This window comes from Pseudophryne corroboree, chromosome 3 (genome assembly GCF_028390025.1).
Source record: "Pseudophryne corroboree isolate aPseCor3 chromosome 3, aPseCor3.hap2, whole genome shotgun sequence".
Taxonomy (NCBI): domain Eukaryota; kingdom Metazoa; phylum Chordata; class Amphibia; order Anura; family Myobatrachidae; genus Pseudophryne; species Pseudophryne corroboree.
The window spans coordinates 89221846-89248932 of NC_086446.1; the positions used below are offsets into that span (position 1 = coordinate 89221846).

The 27087-nt window shown below is 48.1% G+C and overlaps 1 protein-coding gene across 3 annotated transcripts in view; it reads right to left on the minus strand.

The window, feature by feature from the left end:
• LOC135057053 (zinc finger protein 260-like) overlaps positions 1-26029 on the minus strand; it is a 121700-nt gene extending 95671 nt beyond the window's left edge. Inside the window, exons 1-2 of one of the 3 annotated variants that reach the window (XM_063962934.1) lie at positions 25932-26029; positions 24641-24784 (exon numbers count right to left, since the gene is read on the minus strand). In XM_063962934.1, the coding sequence (XP_063819004.1) occupies positions 24641-24745 (105 nt within the window). In that variant the 5' untranslated portion in view covers positions 24746-24784; positions 25932-26029. Of the gene's footprint in view, positions 1-24640; positions 24785-25406; positions 25627-25931 lie in introns of those variants that run through there. The other 2 variants (XM_063962933.1, XM_063962932.1) reach the window with 2 other exon arrangements.
• Positions 26030-27087: the final 1058 nt, after the last annotated feature.

Below are 27087 nucleotides of genomic sequence, written 5' to 3' on the forward strand. Positions count from 1 at the left end.
CTGAGGCTGAAAAGACGGTGTCTTTTTCTGCTGAGATGTGACTTGGGGTAAAAAAGGTGGATTTTCCAGCTGTTGCCGTGGCCACCAGGTCCGATGGACCGACCCCAAATAACTCCTCCCCTTTATACGGCAATACTTCCATGTGCCGTTTGGAATCTGCATCACCTGACCACTGTCGTGTCCATAAACATCTTCTGGCAGATATGGACATCGCACTTACTCTTGATGCCAGAGTGCAAATATCCCTCTGTGCATCTCGCATATATAGAAATGCATCCTTTAAATGCTCTATAGTCAATAAAATACTGTCCCTGTCAAGGGTATCAATATTTTCAGTCAGGGAATCCGACCAAGCCACCCCAGCGCTGCACATCCAGGCTGAGGCGATCGCTGGTCGCAGTATAACACCAGTATGTGTGTATATACTTTTTAGGATATTTTCCCAGCCTCCTATCAGCTGGCTCCTTGAGGGCGGCCGTCTTTGGAGACGGTAACGCCACTTGTTTTGATAAGCGTGTGAGCGCCTTATCCACCCTAAGGGGTGTTTCCCAACGCGCCCTAACTTCTGGCGGGAAAGGGTATAACGCCAATAATTTTCTATCGGGGAAAACCCACGCATCATCACACACTTCATTTAATTTATCTGATTCAGGAAAAACTACAGGTAGTTTTTTCACACCCCACATAATACCCTCTTTTGTGGTACTTGTAGTATCAGAAATATGTAACACCTCCTTCATTGCCCTTAACATGTAACGTGTGGCCCTAATGGAAAATACGTTTGTTTCTTCACCGTCGACACTGGAGTCAGTGTCCGTGTCTGTGTCTGTGTCGACCGACTGAGGTAAATGGGCGTTTTAAAGCCCCTGACGGTGTTTGAGACGCCTGGACAGGTACTAATTGGTTTGCCGGCCGTCTCATGTCGTCAACCGACCTTGCAGCGTGTTGACATTATCACGTAATTCCCTAAATAAGCCATCCATTCCGGTGTCGACTCCCTAGAGAGTGACATCACCATTACAGGCAATTGCTCCGCCTCCTCACCAACATCGTCCTCATACATGTCGACACACACGTACCGACACACAGCACACACACAGGGAATGCTCTGATAGAGGACAGGACCCCACTAGCCCTTTGGGGAGACAGAGGGAGAGTTTGCCAGCACACACCAAAACGCTATAATTATACAGGGACAACCTTATAGAAGTGTTTTCCCTTATAGCATCTTAATATATAATAATATCGCCAAATAAGTGCCCCCCCTCTCGGTTTTAACCCTGTTTCTGTAGTGCAGTGCAGGAGAGAGCCTGGGAGCCTTCCTAGCAGCGGAGCTGTGTAGGAAAATGGCGCTGTGTGCTGAGGAGAATAGGCCCCGCCCCCTTTTCGGCGGGCTTCTTCTCCCGTTTTTCTGACAACCTGGCAGGGGTTAAATACATTCATATAGCCCCAGGGGCTATATGTGATGTATTTTTAGCCAGCATAGGTACTTTCATTGCTGCCCAGGGCGCCCCTCCCCAGCGCCCTGCACCCTCAGTGACCGTTGGTGTGAAGTGTGCTGAGAGCAATGGCGCACAGCTGCAGTGCTGTGCGCTACCTCATGAAGACTGAGAAGTCTTCAGCCGCCGATTTCTGGACCTCTTCTCTCTTCAGCATCTGCAAGGGGGTCGGCGGCGCGGCTCCGGTGACCCATCCAGGCTGTACCTGTGATCGTCCCTCTGGAGCTAGTGTCCAGTAGCCTAAGAAGCCAATCCATCCTGCACGCAGGTGAGTTCACTTCTTCTCCCCTAAGTCCCTCGTTGCAGTGAGCCAGCAGGACTCACTGAAAATAAAAAACCTAACAAAACTTTTACTCTAAGCAGCTCTTTAAGAGAGCCACCTAGATTGCACCCTTCTCGGCCGGGCACAAAAACCTAACTGAGGCTTGGAGGAGGGTCATAGGGGGAGGAGCCAGTGCACACCACCTGATCCTAAAGCTTTTACTTTTGTGCCCTGTCTCCTGCGGAGCCGCTATTCCCATGGTCCTGACGGAGTCCCCAGCATCCACTTAGGACGTCAGAGAAAAGAAGTTTATGGACATATACTATGTTTGCACTTTATTACCCATGCGGCGGGAAACCCAGTTCCCCTCCCACCTGAGCAGTTTGAAATAGTCACAGCCCACCTGTATGAACCAACCTATGACCTTTTGTTATAATGCAGAGACGAATTCCTGTGTCCAATGAACAATGAGATTGTAGGGACCATTGTATTGTACTGTGTGTAGTGTATATATAGACAAGCCGATCTGATCCAGCTCCCACTCTACTCTTCTCAAACGGTTCTCATCACTGATAATCGGGAGCTGGATATCCAGAAAGGCGCATGCGATTGTTCCCCTTGTGCGTAAGTTTCTCCGCAACCATATTGTCTTTATTGTTATTGTGAGCCATCTTCTCTCTCTCTTCTCTCTCTCTCATTCCTCTTAAATGTAATTGTGCTGCTATTGTATTTTATGTGTAGTTATTCGGTTAGGTATTCTATGTTAGTTTGGTAGTGTATAACTTGTACTGTGTATTTCTTTTGCAATTGAACGTTCATTCTCTTCCTTAAAGGCGTTAGAACCTTAGACCAGTATTAGAGTGTTTATTATATTGCTAAGGGGTTCTCAGAGCGTCACAGACGCTCATACAGCTTTTAAACTAACAAGGTTACACTGTGTTGCATTTACACCTTATCACTGCACAAAGGTTTACTTTATAAGTACATTGTAAATGGTATAGTTATAAAGGTTTAACTCTGAGCGTCAGCGCCGCTTGTGATCTCCTCGTGGTCTCGAGCGTCCGCTACGCTGGTAGCGTATCATTGCGTTAGTCGGCAGCCTATAGCGTGCTTGCCTTTACGCTTTAAGCCGTGAGTGAACGTGACGCTTGTGCGTCTCATCCACGGCTAAGCGTCTGTTACGCTACGTGCGTACTCTTACGGTAATTCATACGCTAATTGCGTACTGTGTTCTTTCACCTTTTAGAGTGTATTATATAAGATAAATATTAGGCTTTATCACACTGAAAGTGAAACCACACGCACACAGTCACAGGCAATGCAGAAATTATTATTACAACAAAGCAGCACTGGACTATTAGAGATATATATACCCCTGAGGAAGTCCTACAAAAGGTGAAAAAGGGACGAAACGCGTTGGTCCATCTACCGCTACCTATTCAATTACGAATTTATCAGATAAGCTTGTTATCATTTTTTAAATTGTACGAATCCATCTTTGTGTGTGTTACTGTGATTAAAATTGTTAAAAACGATATCATACTATCAGTCCCCTTTTTCCCCCTTCAATGGGAGAAAAATTATATTTGTTTTAAAGGTATTGCCTATTGCTGAGGATCCTAACATAGGAGCAGCATTTTTAAAAAGAGTGAGTTATCATTCTCTTTTTAAGCTGTATCACAAGGGTGACCTTTTTTTTTTTTAAATATATAGAGTCACAGGTTTTTATAGTGGCTTTTAAATAAAATTGCACAAACCACTTTTTTATTGCAAATTTGCACACACATCACTGGTCACTTTATGATAAGCAGAGCACGTTTGTTGATACAAACCTTTTTATATAGATAACGAGTTTTTATGGTAAGAACTTACCTTTGTTAAAACTCTTTCTGCGAGGTACACTGGGCTCCACAAGGAATGGACAATGGGGTGTAGAGTAGGATCTTGATCCGAGGCACCAACAGGCTCAAATTTTTGACTGTTCCCAGAATGCATAGCGCCGCCTCCTATATCACCCCGCCTCCCTGCACAGGATCTCAGTTTTTGGTTCACCAGTCCAATGCAGTAGCAGGAAAAGAGACGACAACGGTTAGTAGCCACAACACCGCATACTCACGACAGGAGACGTGTCAGCGGCTAATGCCATACCAACCCAAAGAAGCTAAGTGCGTCAGGGTGGGCGCCTTGTGGAGCCCAGTGTACCTCGCAGAAAGAATTTTAACAAAGGTAAGTTCTTACCATAAAACTAGTTATCTGCTGCGGGGTACACTGGGCTCCACAAGGAATGGACAGTGGGGATGTCCTAAAGCAGTTCCTTATGGGAGGGGACGCACTGTAGCGGGCAAAAGAACCCGGCGTCCAAAGGAAGCATCCTGGGAAGCGGCAGTATCGAAGGCATAGAACCTTATGAACGTGTTCACAGAGGACCACGTAGCCGCCTTGCACAATTGTTCAAGGGTCGCACCACGTTGGGCCGCCCAAGAAGGTCCCACAGACTAGCGTATGCAGAAGCGTGGAATAAGCGGACCACGGCGGGTCATTATTTGCCACCGTCCCACTGGGGGGCAAGGAGCTACCAGAACCAGAGCCCAAAGCTGCTATATTCTCCTCATAGGTATCTGCGGCTTCAGCAACACATCAGTGTGTTCAGCCCCAGAACCGTTACCCTCAGCAACAGACATGATATAACTTGCAGTATCAGGTAACACAGTACAATTTGTCAGCAGCACAACACCTCTAGCCCACAGGTTCTCAAACTCGGTCCTCAGGACCCCACACAGTGCATGTTTTGCAGGTAACCCAGCAGGTGCACAGGAGTATTAATTACTCACTGACACATTGTAAAAGTTCCACAGGTGGAGCTAATTATTTCACTTGTGATTCTGTGAGGAGACCAACAAAACATGCACCGTGTGGGGTCCTGAGGACCGAGTTTGAGAACCTATGATTTACCCCAAACCCCTGCGCAGTGTAGTCAGCACCAGCAGAGATAAAGGAGAGATATGGTGACTAAATCACAGAGAAAAATACGTAATACAGTATATCTTTGTGAAAATCCTATATTAGATAAAACCTGACGCACCAAGCCCCCTCAGGTTATAGAATATAGGGATAGCAGGTTGAGTGAAAGACACGAAATGGACACCACTCAGCTATCAAATGCACACACAAATAGTCACGGTCTGTACAATGCAGAAGTTATTACTAACAATAATACTGCACTGGACTAGCTTACACAGCTATGTAACAATAGATATAACAGTACACAGTAAGAACTGGATTTATATCACAGGGTAATTGTACTAGGAAACCCTGACTAAGTGCACTCTTTCTTACTAACACTGACTAAAAAAGGCAGGTAGAATACTTAAGTGTCTTGCAAAGTCACAGCACTGAAAACCAGGCGGCTTTACATAGGAGGATTTGCCCAAGCATTTCCAGGAACAGTGAGCTGAGGGATAATGGCGCCGCAGACACTGCCAGGGAGTGAGGGAGAGACAGATATGCAGCTCCAGGGCGGGAACATTTGCAGAAAATGGCACCCTGGGGCTGGGGGAGGAGCTTCAGGTCCAAGCTCTGTCCCCCTGCTGGCAAAACCACCGCGTACTGCGGGCTCTAATAAAACGGTTTATAGAGAAAACCTGACCTGTCCCATGCCCTGGTGATCTAGTGGGATCGCCTGTACTGCAACAGTGTCCACCGCCAGCGCACGCGGCCCGCCTCCCACTGACCGCGCCGGATCGCGATAAAGACCGGGTCCCGTAAGCGGGACCCTTACCCCCTTCCGAAGCGCGGCCACGCGATCCCGGAGAGCCCCAGTCGTGTGTGCCTGACAAGAAGAAAACCGGAGCCTCCTGCTGTAGTTACCCGGCAACCAGGGCTCGGGAGTGTACAGCGTCGCTGGGTAGAGCCGGAGCTGCAGCCGTGAATGTCCACTGACATGTAACACTGCTGCTGCCCTTGAAGTCTTCACTTTTTTCCTCAAAAAAAGCTCTTCTGTTAAGTGCCTGCTACTGCAGCACCAACTACAAAAGTGAGATCCTGTGAAGGGAGACAGGGTGATATAGGAGGCAGCGCTATGCATTCTGGGAACAGTCAAAGCTTTGAGCCTGTTGGTGCCTCGGATCAAGATCCTACTCTACACCCCATTGTCCATTCCTTGTGGAGCCCAGTGTACCCCGCACCAAAAAATAAGAATTTACTCACCGGTAATTCTATTTCTCGTAGTCCGTAGTAGATGCTGGGTACTCCGTAAGGACCATGGGGAATAGCGGGCTCCGCAGGAGACTGGGCACTCTAAAAGAAAGATTAGGTACTATCTGGTGTGCACTGGCTCCTTCCTCTATGCCCCTCCTCCAGACCTCAGTTAGGGAAACTGTGCCCGGAAGAGCTGACATTACTAGGAAAGGATTTGGAATCCAGGGTAAGACTCATACCAGCCACACCAATCACACCATACAACTTGTGATAACTATACCCAGTTAACAGTATGAAAACAATAATGAGCCTCCTTAACAGATGGCTCATAACAAAACCCTTTAGTTACGCAATAACTATATACATGTATTGCAGAGAGTCGGCACTTGGGACGGGCTCCCAGCATCCACTACGGACTACGAGAAATAGAATTACCGGTGAGTAAATTCTTATTTTCTCTGACGTCCTAGTGGATGCTGGGTACTCCGTAAGGACCATGGGGATTATACCAAAGCTCCCAAACGGGCGGGAGAGTGCGGATGACTCTGCAGCACCGAATGAGCAAACTAAAGGTCCTCCTCAGCAAGGGTATCAAACTTGTAGAGTTTTGCAAATGTGTTTGAACCCGACCAAGTAGCAGCTCGGCAAAGCTGTAAGGCCGAGACCCCTCGGGCAGCCGCCCAAGAAGAGCCCACTTTCCTCGTGGAATGGGCTTTTACAGATTTATGATGCTGCAGTCCAGCCGCAGAATGTGCAAGTTGAATCGTGCTACAGATCCATCGATCAATAGTCTGCTTTGAAGCAGGAGCACCCAGCTTGTTGGGTGCATACAGGATAATAGCGAGTCAGTTTACCTGACTCCAGCCGTCCTGGAAACATAGATTTTTAGGGCCCTGACTACGTCCAGCAACTTGGAATCCTCCAAGTCCCGAGTAGCCGCAGGCACCACAATAGGTTGGTTCAAATGAAACGCTGATACCACCTTAGGAAGAAATTGGGGACGAGTCCTCAATTTCGCCCTATCCATATGGAAAATCAGATAAGGGCTTTTACATGACAAAGCCGCCAATTCTGACACACGCCTGGCCGAAGCCAAGGCCAACAGTATGATCACTTTCCCCGTGAGATATTTTAGCTTCACGGTTTTAAGTGGCTCAAACCAATGCGACTTTAGGAAATCCAACACCAAGTTGAGATCCCAAGGTGCCACTGGAGGCACAAAAGGGGGCTGAATATGCAGCACTCCTCTAACAAACGTCTGAACTGCAGGGAGTGAAGCCAGTTCTTTCTGGAAGAAAATCGACAGAGCCGAAATCTGGACCTTAATGGAACCCAATTTTGAGGCCCATAGTCAACCCTGACTGTAGGAAGTGCAGAAATCGACCCAGCTGAAATTTCAAACGCAGCCGCGATAAGTCTTGGAACAGACAGGGCCCCTGCTGCAGCAGGTCCTGTCTGATCGGCAGAGGCCATGGGTCCTCTGAGATCATTTCTTGAAGTTCTAGGTACCAAGCTCTTCTTGGCCAAACCGGAACAATGAGTATAGTTCTTACTCCTCTCCCTCTTATTATCCTCAGTACCTTGGGTATGAGAGGAAGAGGAGGGAACACATAAAACCGACTGGTACACCCACGGTGTTACCAGAGCGTCCACAGCTATCGCCTGAGGGTCCCTTGACCTGGCGCAATATCTTTTTAGCTTTTTGTTGAGGCGGGACACCATCATGTCCACCTGTGGCCGTTCCCAACGGTTTACAATCAGCTGGAAAACTTCTGGATGAAGTCCCCACTCTCCCGGGTGGAGGTCGTGCCTACTGAGGAAGTCTGCTTCCCAGTTGTCCACTCCCGGTATGAACACTGCTGACAGTGCTATCACGTGATTCTCCGCCCATCGAAGAATCCTTGTGGCTTCTGCCATTGCCACCCTGCTTCTTGTGCCGCCCTGGCGGTTTATATGGGCAACCGCTGTGATGTTGTCTGACTGAATCAGAACCGGTTGGTTCTGAAGCAGGGGTTCTGCTTGACTCAGGGCGTTGTAAATTGCCCTTAGTTCCAGAATATTTATGTGTAGGGAAGTTTCCTGACTCGACCATTGTCCTTGGAAGTTTCTTCCCTGGGTGACTGCCCCCCAACCTCGGAGGCTTGCATCCGTGGTCACCAGGACCAGTCTTGTATACCGAATCTGCGGCCTTCGAGCAGATGAGCACTCTGCAGCCACCACAGCAGAGACACCCTGGCCCTCGGGGACAGGGTGATTAACCGATGCATCTGGAGATGCGATCCGGACCACTTGTCCAACAGATCCCACTGGAAGATCCTTGCATGGGACCTGCCGAAGGGAATTGCTTCGTAAGAAGCTACCATCTTTCCCAGGACTCGCGTGCAGTGATGCACCGACACCTGATTTGATTTCAGGAGGTCCCTGACCAGAGATGATAATTCCTGGGCCTTCTCCTCCGGGAGAAAGATCTTCTTCTGTTCTGTGTCCAGAATCATGCCCAAGAACAGCAGACGCGTCGCAGGCATCAGCTGCGACTTTGGGATAGTCAGAATCCAGCCGTGCTGATGCAGCACTTCCTGAGATAGTGCTACGCTGACTAGCAACTGCTCTTTGGATCTCGCCTTTATAAGGAGATCGTCCAAGTACGGAATAATCATGACTCCCTTCTTTCGGAGGAGCATCATCATTTCGGCCATCACCTTGGTAAATACCCGCGGTGCCGGGACAGAACAAACGGCAACGTCTGGAATTGGTAATGACAGTCCTGTACCACAAAGCTGAGGTACTCCTGGTGGGGTGGATAAAAAGGAACATGCAGGCAAGCATCCTTGATGTCCAATGACACCATAAAATCCCCCTCTTCCAGGCTTGCAATAACCGCCCTGAGCGATTCCATCTTGAACTTGAACTTTTTTATATAAATGTTCAAGGATTTTAAATTTAGAATGGGTCTCAACGAACCGTCTAGTTTCGGTACCACAAACATTGTGGAATAGTAACCCCGTCCCTGTTGAAGGAGGAGTACCTTGATTATCACCTGCTGAAGATACAGCTTGTGAATTGTCGCCAGTACTACCTCCCTTTCTCTGAGGGAAGCAGGTAAGGCTGATTTGAGGTAACGGCGAGGGGGAGTCGCCTCGAACTTCAGCTTGTATCCCTGTGATACTACTTGCAGAACCCAGGGATCCACCTGTGAGCGAGCCCACTGGTCGCTGAAGTTCCGGAGACGCGCCCCACAAGCACCTGGCTCCGCCTGTGGAGCCCCAGCGTCATGCGGTGGATTTAGAGGAAGAGGGGGAAGATTTTTGATCCTGGGAACTGGCTGTCTGGTGCAGCTTTTTCCCTCTTCCCTTGCCTCTGGGCAGAAAGGAAGCGCCTTTGACCCGCTTGCTTTTCTGAGGCCGAAAGGACTGTACCTGATAATACGGTGCTTTCTTAGGCTGTGAGGGAACCTGAGGTAAAAATGTCGACTTCCCAGATGTTGCTGTGGATACGAGGTCCGAGAGACCATCCCCAAACAATTCCTCACCCTTATAAGGCAGAACCTCCATGTGCCTTTTAGAATCAGCATCACCCGTCCACTGCCGGGTCCATAATACCCTCCTGGCAGAAATGGACATTGCATTAATTCTGGATGCCAGCCGGCAAATATCCCTCTGTGCATGCCTCATATATAAGACGACGTCTTTAATATGCTCTATGGTTAGCAAAATAGTATCCCTGTCGAGGTATCAATATTATCTGACAGGGTATCAGACCACGCTGCAGCAGCACTACACATCCATGCTGAGGCAATTGCAGGTCTCAGTATAGTACCTGAGTGTGTATATACAGACTTCAGGATCGCCTCCTGCTTTCTATCAGCATGCTCCTTCAAGGCGGCCGTATCCTGAGACGGTAGTGCCACCTTTTTTAACAAACGTGTGAGCGCCTTATCCACCCTAGGGGATATCTCCCAACGTGACCTATCCTCTGGCGGGAAAGGGTACACCATCAGTAACTTTTTAGAAATTACCAGTTTCTTATCGGGGGAAACCCACGCTTCTTCACACACTTCATTCAACTCATCTGATGGGGGAACAAAACACTGGCTGCTTTTTCTCCCCAAACATAAAACCCTTTTTAGTGGTACTTGGGTTAATGTCAGAAATGTGTAACACATTTTTCATTGCCGTAATCATGCAACGGATGCCCCTAGTGGATTGTGTATAGGTCTCATCCTCGTCGACACTGGAGTCAGACTCCGTGTCGACAACTGTGTCTGCCATCTGAGGTAGCGGGCGTTTTTGAGCCCCTGATGGCCTTTGAGACGCCTGGGCAGGCGCGGGCTGAGAAGCCGGCTGTCCCACGGCTGTTACGTCATCCAGCCTTTTATGTAAGGAGTTGACACTGTCGGTTAATACCTTCCACATATCCACCCACTCTGGTGTCGGCCCCGCAGGGGGTGACATCACATTTATCGGCACCTACTCCGCCTCCACATAAGCCTCCTCATCAAACATGTCGACACAGCCGTACCGACACACCGCACACACACAGGGAATGCTCTGACTGAGGACAGGACCCCACAAAGTCCTTTGGGGAGACAGAGAGAGAGTATGCCAGCACACACCACAGCGCTATTTAATCAGGGATTTACACTAACATAAAGTGATTTATCCCTATAGCTGCTTTTCATATACAGTTAGCGCCTAAATTTAGTACCCCCCTCTCTTTTTAACCCTTTGAGCCTGGAAACTGCAGGGGAGAGCCTGGGGAGCTGTCTTCCAGCGGAGCTGTGAAGAGAAAATGGTGCCAGTGTGCTAAGGGAGATAGCCCCGCCCCTTTTTTGGCGGACTTCTCCCGCTCTTATATTTATATTATGGCAGGGGATTTTTGCACATATATAGCTTATTAGGCTATATTATGTGCTGTTTGCCAATGTAAGGTACTCTAATTGCAGCCCAGGGCGCCCCCTCCCCAGCGCCCTGCACCCATCAGTGACCGGAGTATGTGGTGTGTATAGGGAGCAATGGCGCACAGCTGCAGTGCTGTGCGCTACCTTAATGAAGACCGAAGTCTTCAGCCGCCGATTTCCAGGATGTTCTTCTTGCTTCTGGCTCTGTAAGGGGGACGGCGGCGCGGCTCCGGGACCAGACGACCGAGGCTGGGCCTGTGTTCGATCCCTATGGAGCTAATGGTGTCCAGTAGCCTAAGAAGCCCAAGCTAGCTGCAAGCAGGTAGGTTCGCTTCTTCTCCCCTTAGTACCTCGTAGCAGTGAGTCTGTTGCCAGCAGATCTCACTGAAAATAAAAAACCTAACAAATACTTTCTTTATTAGGAGCTCAGGAGAGCCCCTAGTGTGCAACCAGCTCGGGCCGGGCACAGATTCTAACTGAGGTCTGGAGGAGCGGCATAGAGGGAGGAGCCAGTGCACACCAGATAGTACCTAATCTTTCTTTTAGAGTGCCCAGTCTCCTGCGGAGCTCGCTATTCCCCATGGTCCTCACGGAGTACCCAGCATCCACTAGGACGTCAGAGAAATATGTGTTTGGGTGTAGTATGGTATCCCGGCGCCGGCATACCGACAGCGTGGCAAGCGCGAATGAGCCCCTTGCGGGCTCACTGCGCTCGCCTCGCTGCAGGCATGGTGGGGCGTGCGCGCCATGCTATTTATTCTCCCTCCAAGGGGGTTGTGGACCCTCAAGAGAGACAAAAAAGTGTCGGTACGCCGGCTGTCGGGATTCCAGCGCCGGTATACTGTGCGTGTGCATGTATCCTACATGTCTTGTCACAGACAGCCGGCAAAATGAAGACCATCCATATATATATATCACAGAGCAGTCAGTGACCGGAGGATATATCAGATTACTCGTACAATATATTCTGTATTGTGTACACTCTCTCTCAACTAACGCTGTCTGTGACAAGACATGTAGGATACTCAGGTGTTTGTAAAGTCACAGCGCTGTATACAGGCAGCTTTACAAGGGAGACCTTGCCCTGCAATCCTGGAGACCAGCAGCAGCTATGCTCAGAAGATGGCGCCCAGCATCTCAGTCAGGGTATGAGGGAGAGTGTGAGGCAGCTCCAGGGCGGGAAAACTGTTAGAAGATGGCGCCCTGGGCCGGGGTATGGGCTCCAGGTCAAGCGTCGCCCCCCCCCCCCTTCCTATGCTGGACTTCCACCCTGGGTACTATTAAGCCATATCGAATGGGGTGTTAGTACACCCAACCTGTACTCAGAAACCCCGGTGGTCTAGTTGGGTTCCTGCCCAGTGACAGTGTCCACGCCAGCGCCGCAACCCATCTCCCTAGGTCGCGGACGTAACGCGATTTAATGGCGGGTTCCATCTGGGGGGCCCTCTTACCACCTCCTCCCCCAATCTTGTTGGGAGCAGACAGAACAAACAGAGCCTCCGTTTTCCGTATCCGAACTGTTCTTGCGACGTAAATTCTCAAAGCTCTGACCACATCCAGAGACTTTGAAGTAGCGAAGGTGTCAGTAGCCACTGGCACCACAATAGGTTGGTTTACATGAAAAGAAGAAACCACCTTTGGAAGAAATAGCTGACGAGTTCTTAACTCAGCCCTATCTTCATTAAAAATCAAATAAGGGCTCTTGTGAGACAAGGCCCCTAACTCAGACACCCGCCTTGCGGATGCCAAGGCCAACAGCATTACCACTTTCCAAGTGAGAAACTTTAACTCTATCTCCTTGAGAGGTTCAAACCAACTCGATTGAAGGAACTGCAACACCACGTTAAGCTCCCATGGTGCCACAGGAGGCACAAATGGAGGTTGTATGTGCAGAACCCCTTTCACGAACGTCTGAACTTCTGGAAGGTAGGCCAATTGTTTCTGAAAGAAGACCGACAAGGCCGAAATCTGGACCTTGATTGAACCCAATCGTAGGCCTGCATCCACACCCGCCTGAAGAAAATGGAGAAAACGTCCTAACTGAAACTCTTCCGTTGGAACATTCTTGGTTTCACACCAAGACACATATTTTCTCCAAATACGGTGGTAATGTTTACTCCTTTCCTGGCCTGAATAAGAGTGGGAATTACTTCTTTGGGAATACCCTTTCAGGCTAGGATCCGGCGCTCAACAGCCATGCTGTCAAACATAGCTGCGGTAAGTCTTGATACGCACACGGCCCCTGCTGCAGCAGGTCCTCGCGAAAAGGAAGAGGCTGAGGATCTTCTATGAGCAACTCCTGTAGATCTGGATACCAAGCCCTCCTTGGCCAGTCTGGGACAATGAGGATCGCTCGAAACCCTGTTCTTTTTATGATCTTGAGAACTTTTGGTATGAGTGGAAGTGAAAGGAAGACATACACTGACCGAAACACCCACTGGGTCACTAGTGCATCCACTGCTCTTGCTTGAGGGTCTCTCGACCTGGAACAATGTCTCTGAAGCTTCTTGTTGAGACGAGATGCCATCAGGTCTACTTGAGGAACTTCCCAAAGACCTAACACCTCTGCGAAGACTTCTTGGTGGAGGCCCCATTCTCCTGGATGGAGATCGGGTCTGCTGAGGAAGTCTGCTTCCCAGTTGTCCACTCCCGGAATGAAAATTGCAGACAGAGCTCTTGCATGTCTTTCTGCCCAGAGGAGGATCTTTGTCACCTCTGCCATCGCCGCTCTGCTTTTCGTTCCGCCCTGACGGTTTATGTACGCGACTGCTGTTACATTGTCCGCCTGGATCTGTACGGGTTGATCTTGAAGAAGATGCACCGCTTGTAGAAGGCCGTTGTAAACTCCAGAACTTTTATGTGAAGACAGGTTTCTTGACCATCTTCCTTGGAAGCTTTCCCTCTGTGTGACTGCTCCCCAGCCTCGGAGACTTGCATCCGTGGTTACTAGGACCCAGTCCTGAATCCTGAACCTGCATCCCTCTAGTAGGTGAGGACTGTGTAGCCACCACAGGAGCGAAATTCTGGCTTTGGATGACAGGATTATCCTCTGGTGCATGTGTAGGTGGGATCCGGACCACTTGTCCAATAGTTCCCACTGGAATACTCTGGCATGGAATCGGCCAAACTGTATGGCCTCGTAGGCCGCTACCATCTTTCCCAACAACCGAATGCATTGATGAATCGACACTCTTGTTGGTCACAGAATTTGTTTGACCATTCTCTGGATTTCCAGAGCCTTTTCTACTGGAAGAAATACCCTCTGTACTTCTGTGTCCAGTATCATCCCCAGAAAGGACAATCTTGCCGTCGGTTCCAACTGTGACTTTGGAAAATTTATGATCCAACCGTGTTGTTGAAGTACTGTCAGGGAGAGTGCAATGTTCTGCACCAACCTTCCCATGGACCTCGCTTTTAATCAGGAGATCGTCCAGGTAAGGAATTATATTGACTCCTTTTTGTTGAAGGAGGACCATCATTTCCGCCATCACCTTGGTGAACACCCTCGGTGCCGTGGAGAGTTCAAACGGCAACGTCTGAAATTGGTAATGACAATCCTGTATCGCGAATCTCAGATAAGCCTGATGCGGAGGATAAAGGGGAACATGTAAGTAGGCATCCTTTATGTCCACTGACACCATGAAATCCCCTTCCTCCAGACTGGAGATCACTGCCCTCAGAGATTCCATCTTGAACTTGAACCTTTTTAGGTAGACATTCAGAGACCTCAGGTTTAGAATTGGTCTGACCGAGCCGTCCGGCTTCGGAACTACAAAGAGGCTTGAATAAAACCCTTTTCCATGTTGTGACAAGGGAACCAGGACAATGACTTGATCCTGACATAATTTGTGTATTGCGGCTGCTACTACTTCCCTGTCTGGGAGAGAAGCTGGTAAGGCGTTTTGAAAAATCGGCATGGGGGATCGTCTTGAAACTCCAGTTTGTACCCGTGGGACCCTATTTGTAAGACCCACGGGTACAGGCCAGATTGAACACAGAACTGACTGAAAAGTTTCAGACGTGCCCCCACCTGAGCGAACTCCCGCAAGGGAGCCCCAGCGTCATGCTGCAGATTTGGCAGAAGCAGGGGTTGATTTCTGCTCCTGTGATCCTGGAGACACTGTAGACTTTTTCATCTTCCCCTTCCTCTACCTGCAAAGAAAGAGGAACCTTTACCCTTTTTGTATCTATTGGGCCGAAAGGACTGCATCTGAGAGTGATGTGTGTTTTTCGCCGACGCAGGAGCATAAGGCAAGAATGTCGACTTACCTGTGGTAGTCGCAGAAGCTAAAGCATCCAGCCCATCTCCAAACATGGCCTCACCTTTATACGGAAGAGCCTCCATATTCCTTTTGGAATCTGCGTCAGCATTCCATTGGCGAATCAACAACGCCCTCCGAGCCGAGACTGCCATGTTAGCGGCTTTTGATCCCAAGAGCCCAATATCTTTAATGGCTTCTAGCATGTACGCAGCAGCGTCTTTGATATGATATAACGTTAGGAGAATCTCGTCTCTATCTATTGTGTCAATTTCTGATGACAAGTTTTCTGACCACTTTTCAATAGCACTACTCACCCACGCACAAGCAATGGTAGGCCTGAGTAGAGTCCCATTGGCCACATAAATAGATTTTAACGTAGTCTATAACTTGCGGTCTGCCGGCTCCTTTAGTGAAGCCGTTCCTGGTGCCGGAAGAATCACCTTTTTTGTTAATCGTGACAGGGCACTGTCTAAAACTGGGAGTGACTTCCACCTTTTCCTGTCCTCTCCCGGGAAAGGATAAGCAACCTGAATTCTTTTGGGAACCTGAAAATTTATTTTCAGGATTTGCCCAAACTCCCTCAAGGAGAGTGTTCAGCTCATGAGAAGGTGGAAAAGTAACATTAATTTTCTTTTCCTTATAAAAATAAGCCTTCTCCCGAGGTAAAGGAGGGGCCTCTGTAACTTCTAAGACCTCCTTTATAGCAACAATCATGTACTGAATGTTTTTAGCTAATTTTGGATCTATTCCTCTGGAATCATTAGTGTCAACACAGGAATCAGAGTCTGTGTCGGTATCAGTTTGTACTATTTGTGCAAATGACCTCTTATGTGACCCAGAGGGGTCCCTTGTGGAAGAAAGGGCAGAACTATTAAAAATCACATCTTCCACGGATTTTATCAAGTTTTCTGCATGAGACTCAGACTTATCCAATCTCTTACTGATATGATTCACACTATCACGTAATTCTTTCACCCATTCAGGCTCGTGGTGTGCCGGCAGCGCCACCACATTACAACCAAGTGTCCCTAAAATGGCTCCCTCAGGGGAAGAGCTCCCTGCCTCAGACATGTCACACACGTGTACAAACACACCACAGACACACCGGGACTTATATGGGACAGACCCACAGTAAAATCTGTCAGAAGGACACAGAGAAGATTTGCCAGGTCACAACTCTCGGTGCTAGTGATAAAATCCCTGTACAATATAAAATGTCCAGAGAGACCTGTAGCGCTTTTTATAATGCCAAATTAACAATACATCGCCAATTTACACTGTGCCCCCCTTATTTGCACCCTGATACTTGGTTCAGAAGTGGAGGAGGACCAGCGTTTTCTTCCCCTGCAGCTTGCTTGGAGAAAATGGCGCTGAGCAGTGTGCTGGCTGACTGAGGAAGAAGCCCCGCCCCCTGTAATGTCGCGTTTCCCCTCAGACTTATTCAGTGAAATATTTATACTGGCGGGGGTGTAGGCTTATGTCACGGCCCAATATGCTACTTTTTGCCAATTAGAGTAGGTTTTCATGCTGCCCAGGGCGCGCCTCCCCCCCACCCTCCTGGTGCCCTGTACCCTGCTGTGCGCTGTGTATGGATAGCATGGACGCGCAGCGTTCCCGCTCGCTGCGCAGTACCTTGAGCCGTCACGATGACTGGAGGTCCCTCTTGCAGATCTTCGGTTATAATACTCACGCGTCTTCTGACTTCTGGCTCTGTTAGGGGGGTGACGGCATGCTGTGGGAGTGAACGCATAGCCGCAGCTAGTGTTCAGCACCCTTCAGGAGCTAATAGTGTCCTGTCAGCAAGAAGAAGAGCCATGAAACTCTTTAGGAAGTTGGTTCCTACCTCTTCCCCCTAAGTCCCACAAAGCAGGGAGACTGTTGCCAGCAGTCTCCCTGAAAATAAAAAACCTAACATAAAGTCTTTCAGTGAAACTCAGTAGAGCTCCACTGGAGTGCGACCAGTCTGCCTGGGCACATTTTCTAAACTGAGGTCTGGAGGAGGGGCATAGAGGGAGGAGCCAGTTCACACTCTATAAAAGTCTTAAATGCCCATGGCTCCTGCGGAACCGTCTATATCCCCATGGTACTAAAGTGGACCCCAGCATCCTCTAGGACGTATGAGAAAATAAGAATTTACTTACCGATAATTCTATTTCTCGTAGTCCGTAGTGGATGCTGGGACTTCCGTAAGGACCATGGGGAATAGCGGCTCCGCAGGAGACTGGGCACAAAGTAAAAGCTTTAGGACTAGCTGGTGTGCACTGGCTCCTCCCCCTATGACCCTCCTCCAAGCCTCAGTTAGGATACTGTGCCCGGACGAGCGTACATAATAAGGAAGGATTTTGAATCCCGGGTAAGACTCATACCAGCCACACCGTACAACCTGTGATCTGAACCCAGTTAACAGTATGATAAAACTTCGGAGCCTCTAAAAAGATGGCTTACCACAATAAACAACCCGATTTTTTTGTAACAATAACTATATACAAGTATTGCAGACAATCCGCACTTGGGATGGGCGCCCAGCATCCACTACGGACTACGAGAAATAGAATTATCGGTAAGTAAATTTTTATTTTCTCTGACGTCCTAGTGGATGCTGGGACTTCCGTAAGGACCATGGGGATTATACCAAAGCTCCCAAACGGGCGGGAGAGTGCGGATGACTCTGCAGCACCGAATGAGAGAACTCCAGGTCCTCCTCAGCCAGGGTATCGAATTTGTAAAATTTTGCAAACGTGTTTGCCCCTGACCAAGTAGCTGCTCGGCAAAGTTGTAAAGCCGAGACCCCTCGGGCAGCCGCCCAAGATGAGCCCACTTTCCTTGTGGAATGGGCTTTAACAGATTTTGGCTGTGGCAGTCCTGCCACAGAATGCGCAAGCTGAATTGTACTACAAATCCAACGAGCAATCGTCTGCTTAGAAGCAGGAGCACCCAGCTTGTTGGGAGCATACAGGATAAACAGCGAGTCAGATTTTCTGACTCCAGCCGTCCTGGAAACATATATTTTCAGGGCCCTGACTACGTCCAGTAACTTGGAGTCCTCCAAGTCCCTAGTAGCCGCAGGTACCACAATAGGTTGGTTCATGTGAAACGCTGAAACCACCTTAGGGAGAAATTGAGGACGAGTCCTCAATTCTGCCCTATCTGAATGAAAAATTAGGTAAGGGCTTTTATATGATAAAGCCGCCAATTCTGAGACACGCCTGGCTGAAGCCAGGGCTAACAGCATTACCACTTTCCATGTGAGATATTTCAAGTCCACAGTGGTGAGTGGTTCAAACCAATGTGATTTTAGGAAACCTAAAACTACATTGAGATCCCAAGGTGCCACTGGTGGCACAAAAGTACCCCCTTGACAAACGTCTGAACTTCAGGCACTGAAGCCAGTTCTTTCTGGAAGAAGATCGACAGGGCCGAAATTTGAACCTTAATGGATCCTAATTTTAGGCCCATAGACAGTCCTGCTTGCAGGAAATGTAAGAAACGACCCAGTTGAAATTCCTCTGTGGGGGCCTTCTTGGCCTCACACCACGCAACATATTTTCGCCAAATGCGGTGATAATGTTTCGCGGTTACATCCTTCCTGGCTTTGATCAGGGTAGGGATGACTTCATCTGGAATGCCTTTTTCCATCAGGATCCGGCGTTCAACCGCCATGCCGTCAAACGCAGCCGCGGTAAGTCTTGGAACAGACAAGGTCCCTGCTGGAGCAGGTCCTTTCTTAGAGGTAGAGGCCACGGATCCTCCGTGAGCATCTCTTGCAGTTCCGGGTACCAAGTTCTCCTTGGCCAATCCGGAGCCACGAGTATAGTTCTTACTCCTCTCTTTCTTATGATTCTCAGTACTTTCGGTACGAGAGGCAGAGGAGGGAACACGTACACCGACTGGTACACCCACGCTGTTACCAGAGCGTCCACCGCTATTGCCTGAGGGTCCCTTGACCTTGCGCAATATCTGTCCAGTTTTTTGTTGAGACGGGACGCCATCATGTCCACCTTTGGTTTTTCCCAACGGTTTACAATCAGTTGGAAGACTTCTGGGTGAAGTCCCCACTCCCCCGGGTAGAGGTCATGTCTGCTGAGGAAGTCTGCTTCCCAGTTGTCCACTCCCGGAATGAACACTGCTGACAGTGCTACCACATGATTTTCCGCCCAGCGGAGAATCCTTGCAGCTTCTGCCATTGCCCTCCTGCTTCTTGTGCCGCCCTGTCTGTTGACGTGGGCGACTGCCGTGATGTTGTCCGATTGGATCAATACCGACTGACCCTGAAGCAGAGGCCTTGCTTGACTTAGGGCATTGTAAATGGCCCTTAGTTCCAGGATATTTATGTGAAGAGTCGTTTCCATGCTTGACCACAAGCCCTGGAAATTTCTTCCCTGTGTGACTGCTCCCCAGCCTCTCAGGCTGGCATCCGTGGTCACCAGCATCCAATCCTGAATGCCGAATCTGCGGCCCTCTAGAAGATGAGCACTCTGTAACCACCACAGGAGAGATACCCTTGTCCTTGGAGATAGGGTAATCCGCTGATGCATCTGAAGATGCGAGCCGGACCATTTGTCCAGCAGATCCCACTGAAACGTTCTTGCATGGAATCTTCCGAATGGAATCGCTTCGTAAGAAGCCACCATTTTTCCCAGGACTCTCGTGCATTGATGCACTGACACTTGGCCTGGTTTTAGGAGGTTCCTGACTAGCTCGGATAACTCCCTGGCCTTCTTCTCCGGGAGAAACACCTTTTTCTGGACTGTGTCCAGAATCATCCCCAGGAACAGTAGACGTGTTGTTGGAATCAGCTGTGATTTTGGGATATTTAGAATCCACCCGTGCTGACGTAACACTACCTGAGACAGTGCTACTCCGAACTCTAACTGTTCCCTGGACCTTGCCCTTATCAGGAGATCGTCCAAGTAAGGGATAATTAAGACGCCTTTTCTTCGAAGAAGAATCATCATTTCGGCCATTACCTTGGTAAAGACCCGGGGTGCCGTGGACAATCCAAACGGCAGCGTCTGAAACTGATAATGACAGTTTTGTACCACAAACCTGAGGTACCCTTGGTGAGAAGGGAAGATTGGGACATGGAGATAAGCATCTTTGATGTCCAGAGATACCATATAGTCCCCTTCTTCCAGATTCGCTATCACTGCTCTGAGTGATTCCATCTTGAACTTGAACCTTTTTATGTAAGTGTTCAAGGATTTTAGATTTAAAATTGATCTCACCGAGCCGTCCGGCTTCGGTACCACAAACAGCGTGGAATAATACCCCTTTCCCTGTTGTAGGAGGGGTACCTTGATTATCACCTGCTGGAAATACAGCTTGTGAATAGCTTCCAATACTGCCTCCCTGTCGGAGGGAGACGTTGGTAGAGCAGACTTCAGGAATCTTCGAGGGGGAGACGTCTCGAATTCCAATTTGTACCCCTGTGATACTACCTGCAGGATCCAGGGGTCCACTTGCGAGTGAGCCCACTGTGAGTCCGCTTGTAAAGCCCCAGCGTCATGCTGAAGACTTGGCAGAAGCGGGGGAGGGCTTCTGCTCCTGGGAAGAGGCTGCCTGGTGCAGTCTTTTTCCCCTTCCTCTGCCCCGGGGCAGAAATGAGTGGCCTTTTGCCCGCTTGTTCTTATGGGAACGAAAGGACGGAGTTTGAAAAGACGGTGTCTTTTTCTGCTGAGAGGTGACCTGGGGTAAAAAGGTGGACTTTCCAGCCGTTGCCGTGGCCACCAGGTCTGATAGACCGACCCCAAATAACTCCTCCCCTTTATACGGCAATACTTCCATATGTCGTTTGGAATCTGCATCACCTGACCACTGTCGCGTCCACAACGCCCTTCTGGCAGAAATGGACATCGCACTCACTCTTGATGCCAGGGTGCAAATATCCCTCTGTGCATCACGCATATATAGTAATGCATCCTTTAAATGCTCTATAGTTAATAATATACTGTCCCTATCCAGGGTATCAATATTTTCAGTCAGGGAATCCGACCAAGCCACTCCAGCGCTGCACATAAAGGCTGAGGCGATTGCTGGTCGTAGTATAACACCAGTATGTGTGTATATACCTTTTAGGATATTTTCCAGCCTTCTATCAGCTGGTTCCTTCAGGGCGGCCGTATCAGGAGACGGTAACGCCACTTGTTTTGATAAGCATGTGAGCGCCTTATCTACCCTTCATTTAATTCATCTGATTCAGGAAAAACTACTGGTAGTTTTTTCACACCCCACATAATACCCTTTTTCGTGGTACTTGTAGTGTCAGAAATGTTCAATGCCTCTTTCATCGCCGTGATCATGTAACGTGTGGCCCTACTGGACATTACGTTCGTCTCCTCACCGTCGACACTGGATTCAGTATCCGTGTCTGGGTCTGTGTCGACCATCTGAGGTAACGGGCGTTTTAGCGCCCCTGACGGTGTCTGAGACGCCTGAACAGGCACTAACTGATTTGCCGGCTGTCTCATGTCGTCAACAGTTTTTTGCAAAGTGCTGACATTGTCACGTAATTCTTTAAATACAACCATCCAGTCAGGTGTCGACTCCCTAGGGGGTGACATCACTAACACAGGCAATTGCTCTGCTTCCACATCATTTTCCTCCTCATACATGTCGACACAATCGTACCGACACCCAGCACACACACAGGGAATGCTCTGACAGAGGACAGGACCCCACTAGCCCTTTGGGGAGACAGAGGGAGAGTTTGCCAGCACACACCAGAGTGCTATATATATTCAGGGATAACCTTATATAAGTGTTACTCCCTTTATAGCTGCTGTATCATATATTAGCTGCCAATAGTGCCCCCCCTCTCTTGTTTTACCCTGTTTCTGTAGTGTAGTCTGCAGGGGAGAGTCAGGGAGCCGTCCTTCCAGCGGAGCTGTGAAAGAAAATGGTGCTTGTGTGCTGAGGAGATAGGCTCCGCCCCCTTCTCGGCGGCCTTTTCTCCCGCTTTTTTCTGGAAAACTGGCAGGGGTTAAATGCATCCATATAGCCCAGGAGCTATATGTGATGCATTTCTTTAGCCACATAAGGTTTTTATCATGTTTTATTGCGTCTCAGGGCGCTCCCCCCCAGCGCCCTGCACCCTCAGTGACCGGAGTGTGAAGTGTGCTGAGAGCAATGGCGCACAGCTGCAGTGCTGTGCGCTACCTTATCTGGAGACAGGAACGTCTTCTGCCGCCGCTTTCTCCGGATCTCTTCGCTCTTCTGGCTCTGTAAGGGGGTCGGCGGCGCGGCTCCGGGACCCATCCAGGCTGAACCTGTGATCGTCCCTCTGGAGCTAATGTCCAGTAGCCAAGAAGCCCAATCCACTCTGCACGCAGGTGAGTTCGCTTCTTCTCCCCTTAGTCCCACGATGCAGTGAGCCTGTTGCCAGCAGGACTCACTGAAAATAAAAAACCTAAGTATACTTTTACTTCTAAGCAGCTCAGGAGAGCCACCTAGATTGCACCCTTCTCGGCCGGGCACAAAATCTTAACTGAGGCTTGGAGGAGGGTCATAGGGGGTGGAGCCAGTGCACACCAGCTAGTCCTAAAGCTTTTACTTTGTGCCCAGTCTCCTGCGGAGCCGCTATTCCCCATGGTCCTTACGGAAGTCCCAGCATCCACTAGGACGTCAGAGAAAATATTTTTAATTAAACTGTTCAGAAGGGATTTTATTAGTATTCACAGTTCCCCCAGAATATTTCTCACTGAACGGTACTATGAATACCCCTCTTTAAATTTTTCTCCAATCCGCAGAGATCACTTCCAATTTAACCAGTTAGATTACACACGCACACCTCACCTCTTGTATGCTGTGGAGCTGGGCTCGGACCTATGGATATGACTCACCAAAGGACCGGGATATGACTCGTCCAGGGCCGGGAGTGGACGGACCAGTGTTCCTTAAATCTATTGAGGACGGATGCGGTAACTTGGCTTTTAATGAAAACAACATGGCCATGTTCTAATATAATTGGACGGGTGCACGCTACTCTAAAGAAGTATTTTCAATCTATTGCTGAAGACTCTATTATAGAAATAGATTGATTAAATATCCTGAGCAGAATTGAGCCTAATCAGCTGCTATTCTTGAACAGACTGTCAATTGTTAACTAACAAGGACTCTACGATACTGCGCTTCTAAGTCCACTAATGTGGATGCGCTCCTCTGAAATAACTGTGGATATAATATATCTATTTCACATAGTGATTTGAAAAGTATCTTTTTTAGATGTGCTTGTTTGTTTTGCTTGAGAATTAAGTTGTAACAATTGTGTCTGTTTATTTTTCCAGTTCTGCAGAAGCTAATTAAATATAGCTAACTGGTTAAATTGGAAGTGATCTCTGCGGATTGGAGACATATTTAAAGAGGGGTATTCATAGTTCCGTTCAGTGAAAAATATTCTGGAGGAACTGTGAATATTAATAAAATCCCTTCTAAACAGTTGAATTAAAAATATTTTTATACCAATTCTTAAAACTGTGTATGAAATCACATTTGAGGAAATGTGTGAATTCTAATATTTTTTTTACCTTAGGGCGACAAAAAAAAGGAAAAATAAAGATTTTTTAATTACACAGCTTGCCAGCGCTTTCTATTTTATGTGTTTACATATTTTGTAGAGGAGGCCCCAATGCATCCTGGGACAGCTAAAGCCTGTTAGTGCCTCTGGTTTAAGATCCACTCTACCCCCCGATGTTTTCCCTTTGGAAACCAATGTAACCTGCTGCAGAAAGAAGCCATTACTGAAGACAAACCACATTAAAGCACAGCTAGAGTTTATCAGAGTCTTTGACCCACCTAAACTGTGGTACAAGGTTTTGTGGCCAGATGAGACAAGATGGAGCCTCTTTGGCCTAAACACAATACACTATGTGAGGCGCAAATCTTACACCGCCCATTCCACAGCACACACCATACCAACAGTGAGGTATGGGGGTGGCAGCATCATGGTGCAGGGACGCTTTTCCTCAGTGGGAACTGGGCATCTTCTTACAGCTGAAGAAAGGACGGATGGTGCTAAATACAGGGAACTACTGCAAGACTCAGTCTGCTAAAGGCCTACAGCTTGGAAAAAAGTCCAACGCTCAGCAGGACAATAATCCCAAGCACAGGGATAAACCAGCACTGGCTGCACAACACAAAGGTGACTGATCTAGAACGGCCAAGTCACTGTCCAGATCACAGTCGTACTGAGACTCTGCGGCACTATGTGATAATTGCAGCCCACATGCGTCATCCAACCAATCTCAGCAACCTGGGGCAACTCTGCCAGGAAGACTGGGAGTCACTCCCAAACTGTGTGTAGACCTGGTAGAGACGTACCCAACAGACCTACAACTGTTACTGCAGCAACGGGTGGTTATAGCTTGCAGGGCATGAACAAATATTTTTGCAGTTATATCATTTAAACAGACAGATCTGTTAACTATACAGTAAGGTGACTACTTTTGCCAGTCACCTCTTCTGGCGTTCACTTGTTAATAATATAGGTAAAAGTTATGTCACTGTGACAATCCCGGGATCCCCTTACCTCTTCTGTCAGCAGGTAGATGATCTCCAGGGTGAGAGTTACTATCCTCTCAGTCATGTGACTCCTATCCTTGTCCATCCTCAGCGAATCAGTGACGCATCTCATCCTTATGTGAATGACTTGTGTTCCTCACAGCTCATTTGTCTAGAAATGAATATAGTTATTATAATAAATATGACAGAGCACATGTAATATATGCAGATATGTATCCATGAGTTATCATTACATCCTCCTATTATGTCTACTCAGTGACAGGTACACAATAATATACCTGGGCACACATTATACAGCCTCATGTCCAGCACATATTACAACCCATACCCACAGTCACTGCCCAGCATTCATATACCACCCATACCCACAGTCACTGCCCAGCATTACACCCTCATACATACACACCTGGGCACACCTTATACAGTCTCATGTCCAGCACATATACCACCCATACCCACAGTCACTGCCCAGCATTCATATACCACCCATACCCACAGTCACTGCCCAACATTACACCCTCATACATACACACCTGGGCACACCTTATACAGCCTCATGCCCAGCCCATATACATACCCCCATACCCACAGTCACTGCCCAACATTACACCTCATACATACACACCTGGGCACACATTATACAGCCTCATGCCCAGCACACATATACCCCTCCCCCCTCATACCCACAGTCACTGCATACACATCTGGGCACACATTATACTGTCACTGGATCATACATACAATAACAGTGTGTGTGCAGCACTATCACAGACCTGTATTCCTCCCTTCCTCACCAAAGAACCCCAGTAACATCCTCCGGGTCCTCTCTTCTACTCTACAAGGAAACACTCTGGTACCGGCTTGACCACAATCCACGGACTACAAGAAAATGGCCGCCGCTTTTTCCCTTTGTGCCATAAACAAGGACATAATAGCTGCTGCATTGGTAAATAAGAAAATGGCGGCCACGAAAGATACGTTCCCCTAGTGACCAGAAAGTTGGATGTGCAGCATGACGATAAGCAATTAAATTCCATACGTGTCCTTAGCATAGGAGGGCGGCGGCCATTTTCCTGTATACCAACCCAATACTAGTAGTATATGCTTCTGGGCGTGTAGTTACTAAGGAAACGGCGGCCATTTCCTTGTGGTTTTTAGCTCATGACAAAAAAGCACGGTAGATGCTAGAATCAAGTGGGCTAAGGGACCTTTTCAGTAAGGGGGAGGAGTTACGACGCAAGGGGGAGGAGCTAGGCCAGCGGGATAGTTCCTCTACTATCCACGCCACCAACTATTACCTTTAGTAATTAGGTGGTGAGCGAAGCGAGCCACCGTGCCCGAAGCGTGGCGAGCGTACTTTTCGGGTACCCTGTTCGCCCGTAGCTCCTCCCCCTGGCGACGTAGCTCCTCCTCTCAATACGTCACAAGGTCCCTTCAGCCCCTCCGATATAAATAGAACCAACCATGACAGCACTCCCAGACTCCCCTCGCTGTACATAATTGTATATCCAGAATTAGAGGAGCTGTGTTAGCGGGGATGTACTAAAAGGATGATCACAGAAAGGGATGATCGGGATGATTGCCTGTAGTTCCTATTCGGGATGTACTAAAAGGATGATAAAAGAAAGGGGTGATCGGGATGATTGCCTGTAGTTCCTATTCACACTTCTAGATGTCACTATAATTTTTTTACCTCAACTGAGAATTTACAAACTACAGCAAGCACATAAAGCTTTTAAATGATATATTCATAGTTAAAAAAAAAAGTTACAGCATTTATATTGTTTCTGCATCGGTTTATATCAACAAAGCCATATAATTAAATAAGGAAACCAGCATCCTAATATCAATATTGAGTCCTGGCACCCTCTACCATTTTCATACCTGGGACAGTTTTCTATGCGTTTCCGGTGGGAAGATGGCTATATCTTTTTTATTTACGTGGGATGATCACGTTTTTAGCGCAGATATACATACCTGGGACTGTTTTCTATGCGTTTCCAGTGGGAAGATGGCTATATATATTTTATTTACGTGGGATGATCAAGTTATAAGTGCAGATATACATACCTGGGACAGTTTTCTATGCGTTTCCGGTGGGAAGATGGCTATATCTTTTTTATTTACGTGGGATGATCAAGTTTTTAGCGCAGATACACTTACCTGGTACTGTTTTCTATGCGTTTCGAGTAGAATGATGGCTATATCTTTTTTATTTACGTGGGATGATCACGTTTTAAGTGCAGATATACTTACCTGGGACTGCTTGCTATGCGTTTCCGGTGGGAAGATGGCTATATCTTTTTTATTTACGTGGGATGATCACGTTTTTAGTGCAGATATACTTACCTGGGACAGTTTTCTATGCGTTTCCAGTGGGATAATGGCTATATATTTTTGATTTACATGGGATGATCACGTTTTAAGTTATCTGCGCTTATAACGTAATCATCC